Below are 22,441 nucleotides of genomic sequence, written 5' to 3'. Positions count from 1 at the left end.
TGCTTCCTGGGTGGAGGTGACACCAGCGAGCGCACGGCCGGCGGAGGAGGCGGTTTCATTGATTTGAGGGGAGAGGATCGGTGGCCGCCCGTGTGCGCCCAGACCAGGGATCAAGCCTCCGCCCTGGTGTGTGCCCTGCCTGGGAAGCGGACCGCCTCTCGGTGCACCGGGCGAGGCCCCCACCAGCGGCCGGGGCTGTGCCCGGACTCACGCCCCCGTATTCTGACCCCAGGCCCTGCTCGTTCTGAGTTCCCACGGCTCTCACCTTTTCACCCCTTATTCTTATTCCTTTGCCCGGGTGGTCTCCTGAGCCTGGAATAACGCCTGCCTCTTCTCTGACTAGTCAGTTTTTATCCATTCTTCACCTGTTTGAGTCAACACGGACCCCTTCCTTCTCTGCTCTCCTCTCAGCATGAGCTGCATGCTTGCTTACTCAGGGAAGCAGCTCTGAACTCGACCTTCATTGTTTACATATTTAGTAATTTCACACTAGTGAGTGGTTGGAAATCAGAGATCATATCTTTTAAACTTCTTTTTCCATTCAGAATCTTTTTTTTCTTCTCATTCTTACTGCACCAGCTGGCATAATTGTAGACATTTAGTAAACACTGGGGGGGGAAAGCAATTTATAATTAAATGAGTGATTTTTTTTTTCCTGGCTAAGACATGAATTTGGAAACTCAGATCCCATGACAAGAATTTACCTTCTATAGCAATTAACAGTTGATAAATACTTACTGCGCAGGGACTGTTATGAACGCTTTACATATATTTACTTATTTAATCTCCACAGTAGTGAGTAGGTACGATTACCCTCATTTTATAGATGAGATTAAAGAACAGAGTCGTAATTTAACTAAAGTTATACAGATAATAAGAGAGAGAGACCTGGGATTTGAACTCAAAAATCTAGCTCCTTAGCCCAAGTTCTTAATCACTATTCCTCACTGGCTCTAGAGCACAGCTCTTAAAAATATTAATACCTGATTTCATCCTCACAACATTCCATGAGATAGATGGCCTGAATACTTCCAAAATATCAATGCATGGAAATCACACACAAAGGTGACTGTTACAAATTAAAGGACAAAAAGAGACATTACTAAATGCAAAATAAGATTCTTGCTGGAATCTGGGTCAGAAAAACAAACAAACACCTATAATGGACATTACCAGGATAATTGGGCAAAATTGAATATGATAAATAAAATATGTGAAATTAGATAATCTGACTGTATCAGTGTTAAACAGGCAGATTATTGGCATCTCCATTTACAAGAGACAGAATCAGAGAGAGTTTACTGCAAGTTCTCATAGCTAACAGGTGGCAGACTTGAAACCCACGCCAGCTGCCTTTTTCAGCCCCCACATTTCAGCACTGGTGGTCAGTCAGTCCTCCTCCATACACTTGTTGGTTCTCAAAGTCTAGGATGTTCTGATAGGATCTGGTTCTCAGCAGAAAGACCTTTAGTGTTATTTTCACTCTAGCAGCACACTAGCTTATATTTTACGCAACCCAGACAACAGATTTCCCTGTTACATGAAAATGAGGTGGCAGTATTTATATTCTTTTTTTTACAGAGTTTCTGATTTATTTATTTATTTCTGATTTCAGAGAGGAAGGGAGAGGTAGAGAGAGATAGAAACATCAGTGCTGAGAGAGAAGCATTCATCAGCTGCCTTCTGCACACCCTCTACTAGGGATTGAGCCTGCAACCTGGGCATGTGCCCTTGACCAGAATCAAACCCGGGCCCTTCAGTCCACAGGCCAACACTCTATCCAGTGAGCCAAAGTGGCTAGGGCTAGTATTTATATTCTTAAGGGTTATAGAATCTGTGTTTCCTTTCCTATGACTCCCATTAATTTTTTTGTTATTGTTAATCCTTACCCAAGGATATTTTCCCCATTAATTTTTAGAGGGAGTGGAAGAGATGAGGGAGGGGAAGAGAGAGAGAGAAAAAAAAAAAATCTATGAGAGAGACACATTGATTGGTTGCCTCCCACACAGCCCCAACTGGGGCCGGGATCGAACCTACAATCCAGGTGTCCTTGACGGGAAATTGAACCCGCAACCCTTTAGTGTGTGGACCAATCTAACCACCGACCAATACAGGCCAGGGCTCCATTAATTTTTAAAAAAATATAAACAGGAAATCACTAGGGAAATATTAACTTCTGATAGTAATATACTAGGACAGCTCATGTTCTCAAGTGTACAAGTGATTATTTTCATAAACTTTAGGGATAAAGGATAAACAGAATTGTTGACAACAATTATTACAATCAGCATTTATTGAGGGTTTATTTGATGTCAGGCACTATATTTAATCAATTCTATGAGATTATTATTATACTGTATCTTTTATTGATGAGAAAACTGAAACTCAGAGAGGGAAGGAGACTTAAACTCAAAATAATCGAACTGGCCGAAACCGGTTTGGCTCAGTGGATAGAGCGTCAGCCTGTGGACTGAAAGGTCCCAGGTTCGATTCCGGTCAAGGGCATGTACCTGGGTTGCGGGCACATCCCCAGTAGGAGATGTGCAGGAGGCAGCTGATCGATGTTTCTAGCTCTCTAGCTCTCTATCTCTCTCCCTTCCTCTCTGTAAAAAATCAATAAAATATATTTAAAAAAAAAATAATAATCGAACTGATTAAATGGTGGAGTCAGAACCTGAATCCAGGTCCACTGACTCCAGAACTAGTCTCTGCCTAAATTGAAATCTGCTCTGTCTTGCTGTTTTATCCTCTTTTGCTCTCTTGTTCTGAGTTCATGAAAGTCAAGCTGTCTTTCTTCTGATGATCAATAGAATGTTCACAACCCCCATCAACCCCCATACAACATCTCCTGCAATATATTTTAAGTTATGAGTCCATTTCTACAAAGATCAGAGTTAAGTTGGAAAAGCCATTTCTTTTAAAGTTTCTTTTATTTCCCAAATGATCACTGGGGAATCTTTTGTAGAAATTTGAATAAAGCATTTTTGTGCTATTAGGTAATGAGAATAGGGAGAAGATGCACCTTAATCACCTAAAAAGTTACAATTTTGAACTCTAAAACATTTGAGTTTCAAATATTAAGTTTTACAGGTGACTTGATTAAGGAAAAGCTGCTTATTTGGCTTTGAATAAAACAGATCTCTTTATTTTAAGTTGTTTCTGTTCAGTGATATCCAAGGGACCTCCATACAGTGATACATACGGGGAGAAACTGGACTATCTGGCATCGGGACAGGAATGTGAGGGCGGCTTTCTCGCAGAGGTGCTCGCAGCGATCATTGTTCCTGCGTGGGGGTGCAGGAAACTCAGGGACCTTCCTGGTGCAGGGCTGACTGGCAGCCATTGCTGTTTGCTCTGCCCTGGTGATTCTCAGAGACCTCGCCCCACCCAATTTACAACCCCACCCAAACTGTGTATCGGCTTTTGCATATGAATGGCCTGTCCTCTCTCAGCCTAAAACCTCTCAAACTGCAGCTGGGTCATAGAGCCCCAAAGCTTCTAAAAGAAGGTCCAAGGCTGGCAGCAACAGCCTGCCTTGCTTCACAGCTGGTCCTCGTCTGGGCACTTCCGAAAGAGGAGGAATCTGCAGATGTCTCTGTAGCTCCTGCTGGGTGGCCCCAGACAGTGGCTGAACTTGCGCCTCCTTGGAGATCCAAGAGCCAGTGTACCCAGTGGTCAGAGTGAGACCATACCGGATTACAACTCTTCACATCCATAAGAGACATACTTGAAGGGGCAGACTCAGTGAGCACCAAAGCCCCACTGAAGCAAGTCCTGCCCCATAAGGGTGTCTCCTACACAAAAGATCTTCCAGTGTAAACACTGGTCATCAAAAAATAAAAAACAAAACAAAAAAAAACCACTGGTCATTACAGCTAATTGGCCTGGAGATCAATTCCTCCCAGTGATACCAACAGCAATCAAGGGTTAACTACAACAAAACTGTACAAACAGCCCACAAATGGATGCACCAAGAGCATCCACCTCAGGTGACTGGGGAGGCTGAGCCACTGGGCCCTCTAGGACACCTATCACACAGGGCCACTCTATCAACTCAAGGAGACTTAGCAGCTACCCAGTACATAGAAACAAACACAGGGAAGCAACCAAAATGCAGAGACAAAGAAACAAGTCACAAATGAAAGAAATGGATGAAAGCAAAATACAGGATATAGAGTTCAAAACCACGGTTATAAAGTTACTCAAGAATCTTCTAGAAACTTCTGAGAAATTTAGTGAGACCCTCAAGGATATGAATACACTGACTGAAATAAAAAATAATATACAGAGATCCAACAGCAGACTAGAGGATCCCAAGAATCAAGGTAAAGATTTGAAATATGAAGAAGCAAAAAACACCCAACTGGAAAGAAAAAAGAAAAAAGAATCCAAAAATATGAAGATAGTGTAAGGAGCCTCTGGAACAACTTCCTGTGTACCAACATCTGAATTATGGGGGTGCCAGAAGAAGAGAGAGAGCTAGATATTGAAAACCTATTTGAAGAAATAATGACAGAAAACTTCCCCTACCTGGTGAGAGAAATAGACTTAGAGAATCCCAAACAAGAGGAACCCAAAGAGGACCACACCAAGACACATCATAATTAAAATGCCAAGAGCAAAAGACAAAGAATCTTAAAAGCAGCAAGAGAAAAACAGTCAGTTACCTACAAGGGAGTACCCATATGACTGTCAGCTGATTTCTCAACAGAAACTATGCAGGCCAGAAGGGAGTGGCAAGAAATATACAAAGTGATGAATAGCAAGAACCCACAACCAAGATTACTCTACCCAGCAAAGTTATCATTTAGAATTGAACGTCAGATAAAGAGCTTCACAGACAAGAAAAAGCTAGGGGAGTTCATCACCACCAAACCAGTATTATATGAAATGTTGAAGGGTATTCTCTAAGAAGAGGAAGAAGAAGAAAAAGGTAAAGATAAAAAATTATGAACAACAAAGTGACAACAAATACATATCTATCAACAAGTGAACCTAAAAATCAAATGAATAAAAAAACTGATGAACAGAGTAAACTGGTGAATTTAATAGAATCAGGGGCATAGAAAGGGAGCAGACTGACAATCCTCGGGGGGAAGGGGATGTGGGGGTGCGGGAAAAGATTGGACAAAGAGCTTACACCTATGGACAAGGTAGGTGGGCCGGGGGAAGGCCTGGAGTGGGGTGGGAACCGGGTGGAGGGGAGCTATGGGGGGAAAAAAGAGGAACATCTGTAATAATGTGAACAATAAAGATTTAAAAAAAGAGAGAAAGAAATTATATTAACAGCTGGGAAGTTTTTCTTTAAAAACCAGTAAAATACAATGAATACAAAAACATTAAAATGCAATAAAATTTAAAAAATTAAAGATAGATAAATGCAAAAAAGTTGGAGGAGGAGGAAGACAAAGAAGAACAGGAAGAGAAGAAAGATAATTTTCTAGCCAATATATGTAGATGAAATGACAGAATTTGAAAAACCAACATTTGACAACCATTAATGTAAATGTTGATTCAAAAAGGAGCATCAATATAGATGCTAAAACCAATGGGTGAAAAATTGTGGGAGAACAGGATATTCATATGATCTCAAATAATCAATCTACTTATTATTAGTTTACCAACTAATTACAAAGGGCAAGCATACCTTTACAATAGAGAAACCTAGCAGGCAAACTTTGCATCACCAATAATGTAATGAACTGACACTGTGTGCATCCTGATGTGGTGCAGTTGAAAGGTTGAATATCACCTAGGTAATATTTTTTTTTAATTTTATTTATTTTAAAATATATTTTTATTGATTTTAGAGAGGAAGGGAGAGGGAGAGATAGATACATCAACGATGATAGAGAATCTTAATCAGCTGCCTCCTGCATACCCCGCACTGGGGATCGAGCCCGCAACCTGGGCATGTGCCCTGCCGACCTAGAATCAAACTGTGACCTCCTGGCTCATAGGTCAATGCTGAACCACTGAGCCATGCCGGCCGGCCGGACTCACCTAGGTAATATTCTTGCTAAAAATGTCTCACCTGAATCTCATCATGAAGAAAGAATCAGACAATCCAGACTGCACAAGATGAATGATGGCCTGGAATCTACAAAGCATAAATGTCATAAAAGACACATACACAAATATGAGGGCCAGTTCTAAATTAAAGAAAACTAAAAAGACATTACAATTAAATGTGATGTACAAATCTTGATTGAAATCTGGACCGGGGGGTGTGTGGGGGGAAGCTATACTGGATATTATTGAGGCAGTTGGGAATTTGAATATGGACTGGATATTAGATAATATAATTATATTAATATAAAAGTTATTGGTGTAATAATGGCATTGTGGTTTTGAAAGAGAATATCTTAGATTTTAGGAGATGCATTTAGAGGTAAAATGTCATGATCTCTGTAACTTATTTCCAAAAGATTCAGTAAAAATAAATATCTATATAGTAAATAAAAGGCTAAGCGACTGGCCAACCAGCCAGCGGGTAGCTATGGTGTGCACTGACCACCAGGGGGCAGATGCTCAATGCAGGAGCTGCCGAGCAACAGCAACTTTGCAGAGTGCCCTCTTGCATTCTAGGACCCCTTGGGGGATGTCCAACTGCCATTTTTTTTGTTGTTGTTTTTTGTTTTTTTAATATATTTTATTGATTTTTTTACAGAGAGGAAGGGAGAGGGAGAGAGAGTTAGAAACATTGATGAGAGAGAAACATCGATCAGCTGCCTCCTGCACACTCCCTACTGGGGATGTGCCTGCAACCAAGGTACATGCCCTTGACAGGAATCGAACCTGGGACCCTTCAGTCCACAGGCCGACGCTCTATCCACTGAGCCAAACCGGTCAGGGCCAACTGCCGTTTTTGGCCCAATTCCCCGCAGGCTAGTCCCACTAACTCTGCAGATGCCCTTCAAGCTTTGGTGCTGCCCCAGGTGTGGCTGGCTGGGGAGGAACTGTGGGAGGTTGGCTCCAGGGTGTGTCCAGCCCATCTTGCCCAGTCCCGCTCCACGGCCACCTTCTAATTAATTTACTTTCTTTTTTTTTTTTTCTACCTTTATTTATAAAGAACACAACTCCTCCTCCTAACGCAGAAACAAACACACATCTAAAGAGGTAACACACTCATGAAAAACAACAACAGAACTAGGGGGCAGTGGGACCTTATTTAACATCATCTTTGTGCCTGGCTCAGGAATCACTGGGAATGTCTTTCAATGTGCATCAATATGTGCACCGGCCATCTAGTAAAAATAAATATCTATATATATAAAAGGCTAATATGCTGTGTCCGACCATCCAAACTGTTGATATGATGTGCACTGACCACCAGGGGGCAGACGCTCAACGCAGGAGCTGCTGAGTTGCAGTGACTTGGCAGCATCAGTTCTTGGGTGACGCACCCTGAAACCAGAGAGGAGGGAGCCCAATTTCTCACAGGGCTACGTGATTCCACCTTCAGCCATGGGTTATGTTGTTGCTGGGGCACTGTCGGCCCAGAATCTGGTTTACTGCACACTTGTGTTTGCGTTACACACCCTGTATGACAGCAACTTTGCAGAGTGCCCTCTTGCACTCCGGGACCCCTTGGGGGATATCAGAGAGCTGGTTTCGGCCCGATCCCTGCAGGCCAGGCTGAGGGACCCCACCTGCTGGAGGGACGCCGCAGACACTGGGGAGGGAACATGGGAGGTTGGCTCCAGGGTGTGTCCAGCCCATCTCACTCAGTCCTACCCCACCGGCCACCTTCTAGTTAATTTCCTTTCAATGTGCACGAATCCGTGTACCAGGTCACTAGTTAATAAATAAATGGATATATAGAGAGATAAAGCAAATGTAGCAAAATGATATGTTAGTGAACCTATATGAAGGATATATGGGTATTTGTTGTACTATTTTTAAACTTTTCTGAAGTTTGAAACATTTCAAAATTAAAATATAAATAAATAGCATGGTTTGCTTTAGCTATTTAGATTCAGCCATTTTTTGAGACAAGGAAATGGTCTCGTGGACTCTGGGTTTCCTTAATTGATTTTAGGACTCCATTATAATGCTTCAGAAAATTCCCAAGTGCATGTTAATAAACACCGCCTAGGATATGAAAGCATTTCCAGGGACCAGACTTGGGTAGTGGCTAAGCCTCTGTCCAAGGATCTAAGACAAAACAAACAAAATATGCTAGGGGAGATAACCTACAGAGAGCTACACCTAGAGTCAGTTTTTCAGAAGCTAACCATATTTTGTATGAGACTAATCCTGCCATTTGAAGAGAAAGATACCAGGAATGGATAGGACTTCTTCTTAAAACCACTTTCTATGATACCTAATTATCTTCACTTATAAAGAGGGGTGGAATAACACTAAAAAAATTACTTCCTTAAAACAAGCAATTTTAATTTGTCCTAATTTTAAAAATTAATGTTTTATAGTATTTTTAAGAATAGCAAATGGCCTCTTGAACTTCAACAGTAATATGGAGTCAGGCCTAGCTGGTTTGGCTCAGTGGACAGAGCATCGGCCTGAGGACTGAAGGGTCCTGGGTTTGATTCTGGTCAAGGGCGTGTACCTTGGTTGCAGGCTCCTCCCCTGTCTGGGACCTGGTCAGGCTCATGCAGGAGGCAACCAATCAATGTGTTTCACTCACATCGATGTTTCTCTCTGTCTTTCCTTCTCTCTCCCACTCTCCCTAAAAATCAATGGAAAAATATCCTCGGGTGAGGATTAACAAAAATAATAAATAAATAAATAAATAAATAAATAAATAAATAAATAAATAAGATACAACTCAGAAACAATCAAATAGAAGAAATGCATGGGGCAAGGTCTGGGAGGGAGAGGGATCACCCCTTCCCTCTCTAGGGTCACCACCCTAGCACCCTAGAGTGTCCCCCCCTCCCCCCAAAATAATATGGAGTCACAATACTGAGAAAGGTAAGAATCACTGGCATAAGGACACCAAAGTGAAATCATTCATTCATTCATTTGTTCTTTAAAGTGCATCTATTATTTCTGCCGACTAGCCTGCACCATGTCCGACATTGGGGAACAAAGTACAATATAGTAAGTGTTTAACTGAAAATTAAGACAGACATATCATGAAACAACCAGAGACCCTGCATAGATGCTCTTTAAATATAACATGCCTAAGGCTGTTTAAATGGGATGTGGAACATTGCTACCCTAGTCAAGGACAACACTTGGGCTCTGTTGGCTTAAGGCTGACCCATCTTTATGCACATTGTTTCTCTTTGGGAGGTAGTTAGAAATATGGGACTATGCTTACTCTGTTGTTCTAGTTTAAAATGCTCTATTACTCTCTTTTCTAAAGGTTAAGCTGTGAGTATTCTATTGAGTAAATGTACCATAGCTTTTTTATCCACTCATCTGCTCATGAACAAAATAGTTCCAGATACATAGAACTATGGAACAGACTGTTGAATTTCAGAGGGAGGCAGGGGTGGGGATAGGTGGGTGGGGAGAGATTCACTGGGAAATTTATATGCATACTAGAGGCCCAGTGAATGACCTTCATGCATTGGGCAGGGGGGAGTCCCTCAGCCTGGCCTGGGCCCTCTCATGGGGAGTGGGTCTAAGCCAGCAGTCGGACATCCCCCAAGGGGTCCTCAGTGCTACTACAGAGGCGGGAGAGGCTCCTGCCACTGCTGCTGCACTCGCCAGCTGTGAGCCTGTCTTTTGGCTGAGCAGCGCTCCCCCTGTGGGAGCGCACTGACCACCAGGGGGCAGCTCCTGCTTTGAGCATCTGCCCCCTGGTGGTCAGTGCGCATCATAGTGACTGGTCGTTCCACTGTTTGGTCAATTTGCATATTAGGGTTTTATTATTTAGGATATGCATACCCATGGACATAAACAATAGTGTGGTGAAGGCTTGGAAGGGGCAGGTGCAGAGTGAAGGGGGTCATTGGTGGGGGGAAACAGGAGGTGATATCTGTAATATTTTCAACAATAAAGATAAATTTTTAAAATGATTAAGCTGTGAGTGCAGCCAAGAGACACAGGGTGATTATGAACCTTCCATAGAACCCTGGTGCTTAGTGGATTCCCTCTAATCAGACAACACTGTATGTCAGCACTTGAGATGAGCTGCTACAGTAATACACAATGGACTATGTACTACTCTGTGTGCATGGGGAAGCTTAGAATGTATGATGTCCTGGGATAGTGATGGTGTTGAGGCTGGGAGAAGAGCTGCAGAAGTTGCAAAAATATCCCCTTGACTTTGGTCCCTTGTGGTGTACCACATTCCTGCTTGGACCTAATTATTTCATTCTTACCTGAAGCACCTGCTATTCTTGTCTTTTTGGAAGTTTGTGGCCCTTCTCTCTTTATTTGAACAGCCTTGGCCCTGAGCATGTATAGAAAAAAGGGGATGTGTTAGCGATGTGTGAGGTGCATGGCCAGGGAGTATGCGGGTGAGGGGAGAGAGGATCTCTTCACGACTTTTAAAAATGAAATGTTAAAAGGGACTAAATCTGTGATCCTGACTCAGCCTGCTGCTCTTCTGAGAGAGGTTTCTACTTATCTGGTTTTGGCCTGGCTGGATTGAGGTTATTCTGAGAGAGCTCAAATCTTTCCAACCTTGCACAAGTGGTGGAGACACAGAGAGATTCTTGCGGAATCTAAGTGACTGTGACAGTCCAGGGGCAACACACAGAGAGGCACGTGCTCATTATGTACGGCCGGAGAAATTATCTGTCTCCAGGGGGACATGTTTCATTGTGCATTAGCTTCCAGCCGCTCCTTCCTCGCTATTCCCCTGCCCACTCTCTCTATCACTGTCCTTCTGAGTCTTCTTTCTCACTCCCTGACCCCCCTTCACAGTCCACCTCTGCCCATCAGTGTCTCCATCCATCTTCTCTGCCATGTCCATGTCTTCCTCTCCACTTTGCTCAATCTTATTTTCGCTGTCCATGAGTTGCTTTTCTGTTTGTCTCTCATTTGTCTCTTGTACTCTCACTTTCTCGAAGTCCATCTGTGTTTGCTTCTGTAACAACCAGCTTTTTTGGGTTCCCAGCAGCTAGTGATAACCTTTTCTTGTTACATTAAAGTCCATAAGCAGCACTTGGTTTATTGATTGACTGATTTTTATTTAAATTCTATGGAGGAAAGAAAAGAGGATTTTTATAAAGTGAGAGAATTTTTTATAAAGAAATCAAACAAAGGGAGGTTAGAAAGAAGAGGCAGCCTGAGAGGATGGTAGGGGTGAGGAGTAGGGGGAGGCATCAGAAAAGATTGACTCCACGATGTCTGATTTCCTATCAAATAATCTAGTCAGATATTCATGGCTGATGACAGCTAAATATGGACTATAAAGTGTTAAGATCAGTGAGACTTGGCACCTAACTCAGACAAAAGCTTCAGGGAAAGTGAGTTGGGTTAAATAAACCCAAGAAGCTGACATGGGTAGAATTGCTTCCGCCTGACCCACTACCAGCTGTGAATGGGACATTTTAGAAATATTTTTTATTTAAATGCTTCAGTGGGGCAGAGCCCCTGGAAGCAAGAACGTGGCTCTGAGGCCCAGCCTGGGGAGCACTGCAGGAATGCAGGCGGTCAGCTGCCAGGTCAGCTGCCACGTGGGAGCGTGGGAGCGGGGACCGAGGGGGCGGCCTAGGTCAGGCGGGAGGTGGCAGCAGCTGCTGATGAGGGCAGTTCTCATTGCTGTGTTTGCTCTCCTCTTGCTCACTATAATTAAAACTTTCCCAATGTGATTCTGGCTTCCTAAAGGGAAACTAGAATTAAAAGACAAACAAACCAGCAGAGATGCTTGGTTGCAATATGCGTATATTTTAAACCATAAAGCACTTGATCATGTCTTGAGGTCACTGCTGTTGGTCAGTTTCAAGGTAACTAATTTTCTGCTATAGCCCTGGCAAGAGGGGCTCTTCTACTAGGAAATAAAAAACCTGACTGTACTCCCCAAATGAGATAGGCTCATGTCTCATAGAAATTCTTCATTGACCCAATCACCCTCTTTTCTTCTGAGACAAGGGACATGCTCCCCTGTTTCTCTCCACCTTTTTTCACCTTCCTCCCTTTCCATCCCACCTCTTTCCTAACAGACCACACAGAATCCGTGGACCAGAATAAATCTGGTGTTTTATTCCCCCTCGAAGGATATAACCTTCCACTCCCCACATAGCTTTGACAGTTTTCTCATCTGCTAGCTGAGGAGGATAACAAGAGACATTGACCTTCTGGTTTTGCCTAAAGAGGGAACAATCAGTGACTATTATGCTTCAGTCCTGATTTGCTTTCACTGTGCCCTTCCTCCCCGCTCCCCATGTCCTCACCTACCTGTCACCTTCCCTCATGAACATTCTACTCACCCCAGAGTGCACTGCTGCTCCCCACAGCCCCCCCTCCCTGGTGTGGAGATGCTTCAACCCACAGCATTCCCTGCTAGCAAGAGAAGCACGGGGCCTCTAGGAGTGTTTGCTCCCTGTTTAATTAGATTAGTCCCATCAGTAGAAAGAATTAGATTTTGGTGTTACTGTGCTATCTGTGGAAGGAGGAGATATTGTCAGACATCACTTAAAGAGCCCTGTCCCTTGGATGCCTGGGAGCTGCCGAGAGAAATTAATCTTCCTGCTATTTAAGGCGATTTCTTTTCCATCATCCTTTGTCAAGAGGACTGCATTGGGAAATTGAATCTGATGGGAGTCCCTGAACTGGTACACTCCACTCAACAGCATCTCTCCAACCCTATGCGGCATCCATCATCCCACACAAGCAGAGACATACACTGCTGCAAAGCCAACTTCCCACAGTCCCCAGCAGCAAGAAACCACACTGCACACAGGGATATGATTGGGCCTAGAGTCTTGCCGTTTTCCTCTACCTCTTCTCTATTCTTTCCAAAAAACCTTCCACAAGTTGATTTCTTCTATTACGTAATCCTTTCATCTAAGATCCAGGAGAGGACAGAAACAGGGATATGCCAGAAGAGAACATGGGACTGTTGCTTATGCTTTTTCTTGCCTGAACATGACGCAGCTAGTGAAGAGTAGGTGTTCACATTAAACACCCAAACCACTGCCAAAGCCAAGGGTGAGACGGAAACAGGGCAAGAGCAACATTGCTTTAAGACCATCTCTTTTCTCCAGACTGACTTTTCCATCATGGGCTAAGAGCCTAGGCCAGTGATGGCGAACCTTTTGAGCTCGACGTGTCAGCATTTTGAAAAACCCTAACTTAACTCTGGTGCCGTGTCACATATAAACATTTTTTTATATTTGCAACCATAGTAAAACAAAGACTTATATTTTTGATATTTATTTTATATATTTAAATGCCATTTAACAAAGAAAAATCAACCAAAACAATGAGTTCGCGTGTCACCTCTGACATGCGTGTCATAGGTTCGCCATCACTGGCCTAGGGAGTTTTATGCTCTCTGGGGTCATAAAGAATTACAATCTTCAACTTTCTTTCCACCCTTAAGGTTATTCCCCAGGGCAGGTATTTTCAGACTGTGTTCCTTGGGCCCTGGCTGGTGTAATCCACTGGTTATAGCATAGTCCCGTGCACTGAAGGGTTGCAGGTTCGATTCCTGGGCAGGGCACATACCCAGGTTGTGGGTTCAATACCCTGGGGCACATGTGTAAGGCAAGCATTCGATTTTTCTCTCTCTCTGGAATCAATGAAAAACTTACCCTCAGGTAAGTATTAAAAAAAAACACTTATGTTCCTTCGGGCTTTAAGAAGTGCCAGGGAGTATGTGTATGTATGGCGGGTGGAGGTGGAAAGGGAGAGTTGTGGTTCCAGGGGTGGGGGAGTTCAATGGTTGAGGTTTTGGACCCTCAGTTCTATTTCAACCTGATTTGATTTCTTTCAGATTTTGGGATTTCTCATTTTTTAAAAGATCTGCAGCCCAGCCAGTGTGGCTCAGTGGTTGAGCATCAACCCATGTACTAAGAGGTCACCTGTTCAATTTTCGGTCATCCGGTGAGGCACATGCCTCGGTTTCAGGGTTGATCCCAGGTGAGAGGTGCACAGGAGGCAGCTGGTCAATGATATTTCTCTCATCAATGTTTCTCTCTTTCCCTCTCCCTTCCTCTCTCTAAAACCAATACAAGCATATTTAAAAAATAAAAAGATCTGCAAAACAGTGTCCTGAGAGGATGACTGTACCTCTACCTCCAGTTCGCCATTGGCCAATGGCTCCTCCCTGCTTTGCCCGCAGAGCAGGTCCAGGTCCATGCTGGCAGCTCCCTGAGTCCAGGGAATCCTGAGGCACTTTTCAGCAAAATGAATCTCCTTAGGCACGAGAGTCATTTGTTTTCCAAACTCCCTTCTCCAATCTCACTAATTCCCAATTTCCCTGCATTTGACAAATGGAATTAACAAGCCTCGATCAGTTCCTGGCGGACAGCCCTCATTAATCAGTAAGTCGACTGCATAGGCTGAGGGGGAAGGGGGTGAAGGAAGGAAAGGTAGCCACAGTACAGGGAGGGGGCTTTACCCCTCTATTTCTATGAATGACCCCTGAAAAACATGACACTCAGTTGTCACCAACCACTTTCTTCACTTTTGCTAAATACAAAGCAGTACTGTTTATGCCTTCCACTCCCATTTTTTTTTAAAGGTTTTTTCCATCAACCTCCACCTTCCCTATGTCTATGCCTTCTCTTTAACAGAAGGTCTTGCCATCTGCTGCCACCACTAGCTTGGGAACCCCTCAGTGCTGGGTGTGATAAATCAGCCATCTCTCTGCTTCTTCCCCACCCACATGTTCCAGAGACAGTTTTGTGCTGCTTCCTGCCCAGGAGTATATAAGCCACCATCATCCCTCTCTGTCCCCAACACGTACACACTGTGGGGCTACCAAGCTTGTGGTCACTACTGCTTTCGCATTCACCTTTTTGTCTTCTCTTTTCCCGGGGTCCAAGCTTTCCCTTCTCAATTGGTTTAAAATTCAAGATTTACCTTCTCCGCTTTCTGCTCTGCCTGTAACACCAGTCTACCCTCCCACACCACAGGGTGAGGGCCTCTGCAGCTCTGCCTGGTACAGCCCTGTGCATCTTTCTACCTCATCAACTTTTCATCTTTGCAAACGGAACCGGGAAGTCTCTCCCTCCTCCCTGCTCCTCTCTCCTTCTCCTTTGTTATTAGCTTCATAAGTGGGGACATTAATGTATTCACTAGACAATGTCTTCACACCACAGTTTCCGGTAATACAGTCACTTCCCTCCCACTGTCCTGGCTTATTTGACTGTAAAGTGCTTAGAGGAGGGACAGGGTGGAAAAAAGACACAACACAGGCTGAGGTCCAGTAGTGTAATGCTAACGTCCAAGAAAGGAAAAGCAATCTTCACCTTCGCAACAGCTCATTAACAACTGTAACAATAGAGGTTAATGCACCAGAGCTTAAAAAACAAGCAATACAATTGGGGACCCCTCCACTACAGAATGGGGAGTTGTACCCATATTACCAACAACAGTCACCCCAAACACAAGTAGCTATATCCACCCTCCTTCAGGGGGTAGATCGAGTGTACTTGTCATGTAAATCAGCTACATTATCACTGGAGACTCGGATCCAGCCATCCTCACGGACATGGTAGAGGTTGACCGAACCTCCTGAGTAGGCATCTCTATAGGTGGCTTGGTAGATGGCTCGATGGGCCAGATCATAGGCCTCTTCCACGTCTAGGTCATAGGAGTAACCCCGATCCATGACCCCATATGCATACACAGAGCCAGAACCTACAGAGAAGGTGACCCCCGAGATCCGGTTTCCTTCACTGTCCACGTAGTAGAGGCCTGGAAAGAGAGATGAGGTTAGCAGGAAAACAAATGACCACCCCTTTTGACATCTAATTCATCCTCCAAGGCAACAGATCTCCATCACTCTTGAAACCCAAGGGAGACCAACACAAATACAAGAAAAAAGCACTACTATAAAATTGCTTAAAAAAAAAAAAAAGGCCGGAGGAATCAAATTAAATATTAAGACTCCGGGATTCTACAATATACCAATCCATCTCGCCTCACATTGTAGTAACCACTTTCTGTCCTGTCTGTATAACCAAAAAGCAAGTATAATTCAAATGACTTAGGTTTCAAGCACAGAACTTCTGTGCGAGATAATATTTTTAAAAATCCTAGCCCTCAAAGTAGACTATCTGGGGCACAAGACATACATTATACAGTAGAGAATAAAGCCTACAGTTCCAAATCACTGTCCAATGTGGTAACCACTAGCCACATTGACTAATGAGCATTTGAAATGAAGCTAGAACCACGTCACACAATGATATTTTTGATCTATTGGGTTAAATAAAGTATTCCATGAAAATTTGTTTATTTTTAATTTTTAAATGTGGCTACTATAAAGTTTAAAATTACATATATGGCTCACATTTTATTTCTACTGGACAGTGCTGGTATAGACTAGGGTTTAGCCAGGCCAACTGTCTGTTTTTGTAAATAAAGTTTTATTGTAATACAGCCACACTCACTCGTCTATGACTGCTTTTACTCTAAAGAAGGACAGTTAAGTAAGTAGTTGAGACAAAGACCATACTGATTGCAAACCTAAAATACTTATTACTTGGACCTTTATGAAAAAATTAGCGGACCTCTCATATAGATAAAAACTTAAGACAAAGATTTTAATAAAATTTTTATCAATTCCAAGCCTTTGTCACCATGTTCAGATTCAAACATCTTGTCCTCAAATACTATCAACCAAACTATCATTATCTACCAAACTCATCTCTCTTGTGTCCCATCAAGACACAATTTCTGCTGTATTTTTAATTTCTGTAATGGTTTCACTAATCTTTTTCCTATTTCAGTGGTTCTCAACTCTTACTATGCGCTAGAATAATCTAAGGAAACTTTAAAAAAATGTCTAGGACTTATTCAAGGTATTCTTTTTCAATTGGTCTGGGGTGAGGGATAAGCACAGGGCTTGTTTTTTAAGTTCTTTGGGTGATCTAATGCAAGCCAGGTTGAGAATCACTGCTCTTATCGATTTTCAGGTTCAGATGGTTCCAATGCAGTGATGGTGAACCTATGACACACTTGTCAGAGGTGACACGTGAACTCATTTTTTTGGTTGATTTTTTCTTTGTTAAATGGCATTTAAATATATAAAATAAATATCAAAAATATAAGTCTTTCTTTTACTATGGTTGCAAATATCAAAAAATTTCTATGAGACACGGCACTGGAGTTAAGTTAGGGTTTTTCAAAATGCTGACACGCCGAGCTCAAAAGGTTCGCCATCACTGTTCTAATGTCTACCCCAATTTATCTCCTCCTCAGTCCCACTGCCTCTACCTTGCTTAGCTGGCTCACCATTTGGTTCCAGTTTACCTTTCTGGCTTTATGGATCTCTACTCTTCACATTCCTTTAGTTCCAATTAAATTGGACTTCCAAATACTTCCCCCCAGCCCTCATGCTTCTCCCTTCCTTTGTTCATTATGTTTCTATACTCTCATTTTCACATCTTAGAAAACTGCAACCTGTCCATGAAATCTTCCACAATTCCTCCCATCAGAAGTAATCCTCTCCTCCTCAGAACTCCTTCAGCATTTAAAAAATGGTATTCAGCCACAGCCGATTTGGCTCAGTGGATAGAGCGTCGTGCTGCAGACTGGAGAGTCCCAGGTTCGATTCTGTCAAGGGCATATACCTCATTTGCAGGCTCAATCCCTGGGCTTGGTCGGGCGTGTGTGATAGGCAACCAATCGTTGTGTCTCTCTCATACTGATGTTTCCTTCTCTCTGTCTCTCCCTCTCCATTCCACTCTTTAAAAACCAATGGAAAAATATCCTCAGGTGAGGAAAACAAAAAAGAAAAAGAAAAGATGGTATTCATCTCATTCAGTCTTGTATTAAGTAATCTATGATCCTTTCTCATTCTGCTTCTTTAAAAAAAAAATATATATATATATATATACTTTTATTGATTTCAGAGAGGGAGAGGAATAGATAAAAACATGAATGATGAGAGAATCCTCGATCGGCTGCCTCCTGCACACCCCTCACTGGGGATGAGCCTGCAACTTGTGCATGTGCCTGGACTGGGAATTGAGCCTCCACCTTCTGGTTCATAGGTCAATGCTAAAGCACTGAGTCATGCCAGCTGGGCTCAGTTTGCTTCTTGAAGCAAGGAGTTGACTTCTCCTGAATGGGACAGGCTGTCAGGAGGGGTTTGAGAAGGTAGAATTTAAGCTATGCTCTAGCTTCCTAGGTTTTTCTTGCTAGCCAGCTTCTGTACACTGTTACACTATTTCCATCACTTGTACCAAACCAAATAGCTAAAGGTTCAAAGCAGCATTTCCAAGGTGCTTCCCTAGATCATGCAACATGTATGAACTGTTCTTGCACACCTTTCAAAGAGAAAAGTGTCTCAATTTCCAAAGTAACAAACTGAGCTCCTCTTTCACATCCACTTTTTAATCTCCTCATTCATCTTCCATTGAGTAGTGAACTGATATTCTCCAAAGCAAGTGAAAAAGCGGTGGGTATGGCCCTAACCGGTTTGGCTCAGTGGATAGAGTCTCAGCCTGAGGACTAAAGGGTCCCAGGTTCAATTCTGGTCAAGGGCATATACCTTGGTTGCGGGCACATCCCCAGTAGGGAGTGTGCAGGAGGCAGCTGAATCGATATTTCTCTCTCACTGATGTTTCTAACTCTCTATACCTCTCCCTTTCTCTCTGTGAAAAATCAATAAAATATATTAAAAAAAAAAAAAGTGGTGGGTATCCCATAGTCGTTGGACAAAGGAAAACTAGGCATTTAGTAAGCAGGTAAATGAATGAATCAAAAACAGTAAGAGAAAAGAATAACTTTTTTTACAATATATTTTTATTGATTCTAGAGAGGGAGAGGGAGAGCGATAGAAACATCAACGATGAGAGAAAATCATTGATTGGTTTCCTCCCGCACGGCCCCTAGTGGGGGGTCAAGCCCACAACCTGGGCATGTGCTCTTGACCGGAATCAAACCCAGAACCCTTCAGTCTGCAGGTGGATGCTCTATCCACTAAGCCAAACCAGCAAGGGCAAAAATAACTATTTTTAAGCATTAAGGGGGAAAATTACACAGAAGGTGACTAGCTGTATTCCAATTTGACTAAAGGAACATTCAAAACTGGCTGAGCCTGGCTGGTGTGGCTTAGTGGTTGAGCATAGATTTATGAACCAGGAGGTCACGGTTCTGATTCCAAATCAGGACACATGCCTGAGTTGTGGGCTCTATCCCCAGTGTGTGGCATGCAGGAGGCAGCCGATCAATGATTCTTTCTCATCATTGATGTTTCTCTCTCGCTCGCTCTCCCTCTCTGAAATCAATAAAAAAATACTTTTTAAAAATTGGCTGAAAAGGAGTTGACATCAGATATAAGGTTGAACTTCCTGGCAAAGTTTTTATGTACTGGAAAGGAAACTAGGCTAAGGAATTTCTTTTCAGAGATGACAGAACAAGACCTAGGATGAGTATATTAAGCACGGAAAGAAGATGTACATGAAGGCCCTTTCGAGGCCAAAGAGTCCTAAAGGGAAAAAAGAAAGAGAAATGACTAACTTTTGAGCAGCGACTTCCTACATATTCGGGGTCCAATACAGTAGCCCTAGCCACATGTGTCTATTTAGCACTTGAAATGGGGCTAATGTCACTTGTGGAAATGATAATTTAGGTATTTTGGATTAAATAAATTGTTAATTTAAAATCAGGTGTGGCTCACATTATATCTCTATTAGGTAACACTGACTAGATATTTTATGTCTATTATTATGCACTTCAATTCTCAAATATATTCTTTGTAGGTCGTCTTATTTTATGGGAGACAGAATAGAAGCAAAAATATTATGTGCCAGAAGCTACATGCTTTATGTGTATTACTTCATGTAATAAGCAACCGCCTAAGGTCACATGGGTAGTCAGACACAGCTAGCCCAACTCCACGCCCGTTTCCACACCACAGTGCCTTCCTTTAACAAAGATTATCGGGAAACGGATCGACAGATCCCAGCAAGGATCCAAAGCCTTTTCACTCATCTGTTCATCCAGCCCCTCCTCTCTGTAGTGTCAGCCCCAAGAATTATGAGCTTGAAGCTTAACTCACCGGGGCCTCTCTTGTCCCAGCCACAGATCATGGTGCCCATGGACAGCCCCATGCCTTTATACTGATAAACCATGTTGGCGAGCAGTTTGGAGGCAGCTGCTACTGAGATGCGTTCCTTGTTTCGAAGCTCATAGATTCGACACTGCCGAGCCAACAGCCGCTCCCAGAAGCTGCAATCCGCTGCACCCCCAGCCATGGTGCCCAGCAGGTAGGGGTTGATCTCTATCACCTTCTTTACCGTCTGGGAGGCAATGTAGGCGCCCGCTGTGGCCCGGGAGTCCGCTGCAACAATGACTCCATGTTTGAACTGTTCAGATCAGAGAACACAACGCAGGCCACTTAGACTACAAAAACATCTCCCTGACTTTTCTTTTTGCATCAGTGCAAGCCCAGTACATCTTTTTCTCTGTCATTTTCACTTCACAACTTACCGGCAATTTCCAACCAGTGTGCCCCGAGAAATTTTAAAACATGCAATACCTATTTAGTCAGGGGCACTGACGTCTTTCCCCTTAGATTGTCAAAAAAAGACACCAGCCAACACAGTAGTCGCCCGGTGTGAACAAATCAAAATTACACCTTATTTTTTGGGTCAGATCTGCAAAAAAACCATATATTTTGGTATGCCACAGAATTTTAGTAATTAGTTTACGTGTGCCATGAGATTAAAAAAAAGTTGAAAATCATTGCAATAGACTTCCCCACATATTAGTGTCACTTGAGCTTCACATCAATACCGTGACACAGGTGTAAACGGTGTTTCTTTCACTTTATGGCTGAGGAAGAAGGCTCAATGCGATAGAACGACGAGTCCAAGATCGCGAGCGGTTACCGCAAAGCTGGGCCAGGAACCCCGAGTCCGGCCCCCGGGACACGCGCTGCCTCTCAAGATCCCCCTCTCGCCACAACCTGTTCGTTATCCTCGCCGGGTTGTAACCATTCCGTTTCCATAACCTTTGGTGAATGGTTACAACCAACCGCCTTCCCTCTGCCCAAGTTCCTTGCTGCTGCTGCCTCCCCTTTTCTGGGAGGAAGCGACCTGAAGTCGCCAAGGAATCAACCTAAGTGGCCTCGGGCGCTTTCTCCCTCTTACCCCAGCCCAGCCCCAGGCCCAGCCAGAGTCCCAGCCCCAGGCCCAGCCCCAGCCCCATCCCGAGACCAAGCCCCAGGCCCAGCCCCAGGCCCAGCAAGAGTCCCAGCCCCAGGCCCAGCCCGAGCCCGAGCCCCAGGCCCAGCAAGAGTCCCAGCCCCAAGCCCAGCCCCAGCCCCATCCCGAGACCAAGCCCCAGGCCCAGCCCCAGCCCCATCCCGAGACCAAGCCCCAGGCCCAGGCCCAGGCCCAGCCCGAGCCCCAGGCCCAGCCCCACCCCGAGCCCCAGGCCCAGGCCCAGCAAGAGTCCCAGCCCCAGGCCCAGCCCAGCCCAGCCCCATCCCGAGACCAAGCCCCAGGCCCAGGCCCAGGCCCAGGCCCAGCCCCAGCCCGAGCCCCAGGCCCAGGCCCAGGCCGAGCCCCAGGCCCAGCCCCAGCCCGAGCCCCAGGCCCAGGCCCAGGCCGAGCCCCAGCCCTAGCCCCAGCCCCAGGCCCATCCCTAGCCCCAGCCCGAGACCAAGCCCCAGGCCCAGCCCCAGCCCCAGCCCCAGCCCCAGGACCAGCCCCAGCCCGAGCCCCAGGCCCAGGCCCGCCCAGCCCCAGCCCCAGCCCAGCCCACCCGCTCCCGGCCAGAGCGAGCACCGAGGCCTCCCGGGGCAATGAGACAGCGACACCGTCAGGGTCGGGACGAGGGACCCGAGCCTCGGCCTGGGCTTCGCGGCGCGGCCACTGCGGGCTCCGGTCCGGCTCAGCTGCCGGGTCCGCACCTTGAAGGCCAGGGTGGTGGTCCCATGAAGTATTTCGATCCTCGGCTCCTCTGGGACACCCCAGCTGGGTGCGGCAAGGCTCAGCCCATCGCTGGGACTACCTGGACCCAGGTCCAACAGATCTGCACGACCTCCGAGTCCGAAAAACCCGTGCCGGTTCGCCGGTACCGAGCTCTCCAACACACTGGCCAGCGCCATGTCTAGTAAGGGCACTGGGAGCCGCCTCCGAGAACGCCCAGGAGATAACGGCCGGGCAACGTCTTGCCGTCACAGCTTCACTTCCTATTGCATCTCAGGGAGGAGCCATTTTAACTCCTGGCAACCACGCCTCTAAAGACCAGAGCCAGATGCAAGGGACCATTTTCCCCGAGCGGGGGAAAAAAAAAGTGGCTTCACTGCCCTTAAACTCTAAAGGGATATGCCTGCCATTTTAGGTTTTGTCATGCAAGCGGTCCTGGATTAGCTTAACCTCAAATCCCTAGG

At 44.7% G+C, this 22,441-nt stretch overlaps 1 protein-coding gene across 1 annotated transcript; it reads right to left on the bottom strand.

The window, feature by feature from the left end:
- Positions 1 to 15,286: 15,286 nt before the first annotated feature.
- PSMB5 (proteasome 20S subunit beta 5) lies at positions 15,287 to 22,198 on the bottom strand. Its single transcript, XM_036355729.1, has 3 exons — positions 21,959 to 22,198; positions 20,102 to 20,408; positions 15,287 to 15,786 (listed from the first exon to the last, which is right to left on the bottom strand). Exons 1-3 carry the CDS (start codon positions 22,154 to 22,156, stop codon positions 15,500 to 15,502), a joined length of 792 nt encoding a protein of 263 aa, XP_036211622.1. The 5' UTR covers positions 22,157 to 22,198; the 3' UTR covers positions 15,287 to 15,499.
- Positions 22,199 to 22,441: the final 243 nt, after the last annotated feature.

This window comes from Myotis myotis, unplaced genomic scaffold (assembly GCF_014108235.1).
Source record: "Myotis myotis isolate mMyoMyo1 unplaced genomic scaffold, mMyoMyo1.p scaffold_m19_p_1, whole genome shotgun sequence".
Classification (NCBI taxonomy): Eukaryota; Metazoa; Chordata; class Mammalia; order Chiroptera; family Vespertilionidae; genus Myotis; species Myotis myotis.
Note: the sequence above shows the minus strand (reverse complement) of the source record. Positions and strands in the feature narration are given on the sequence as shown.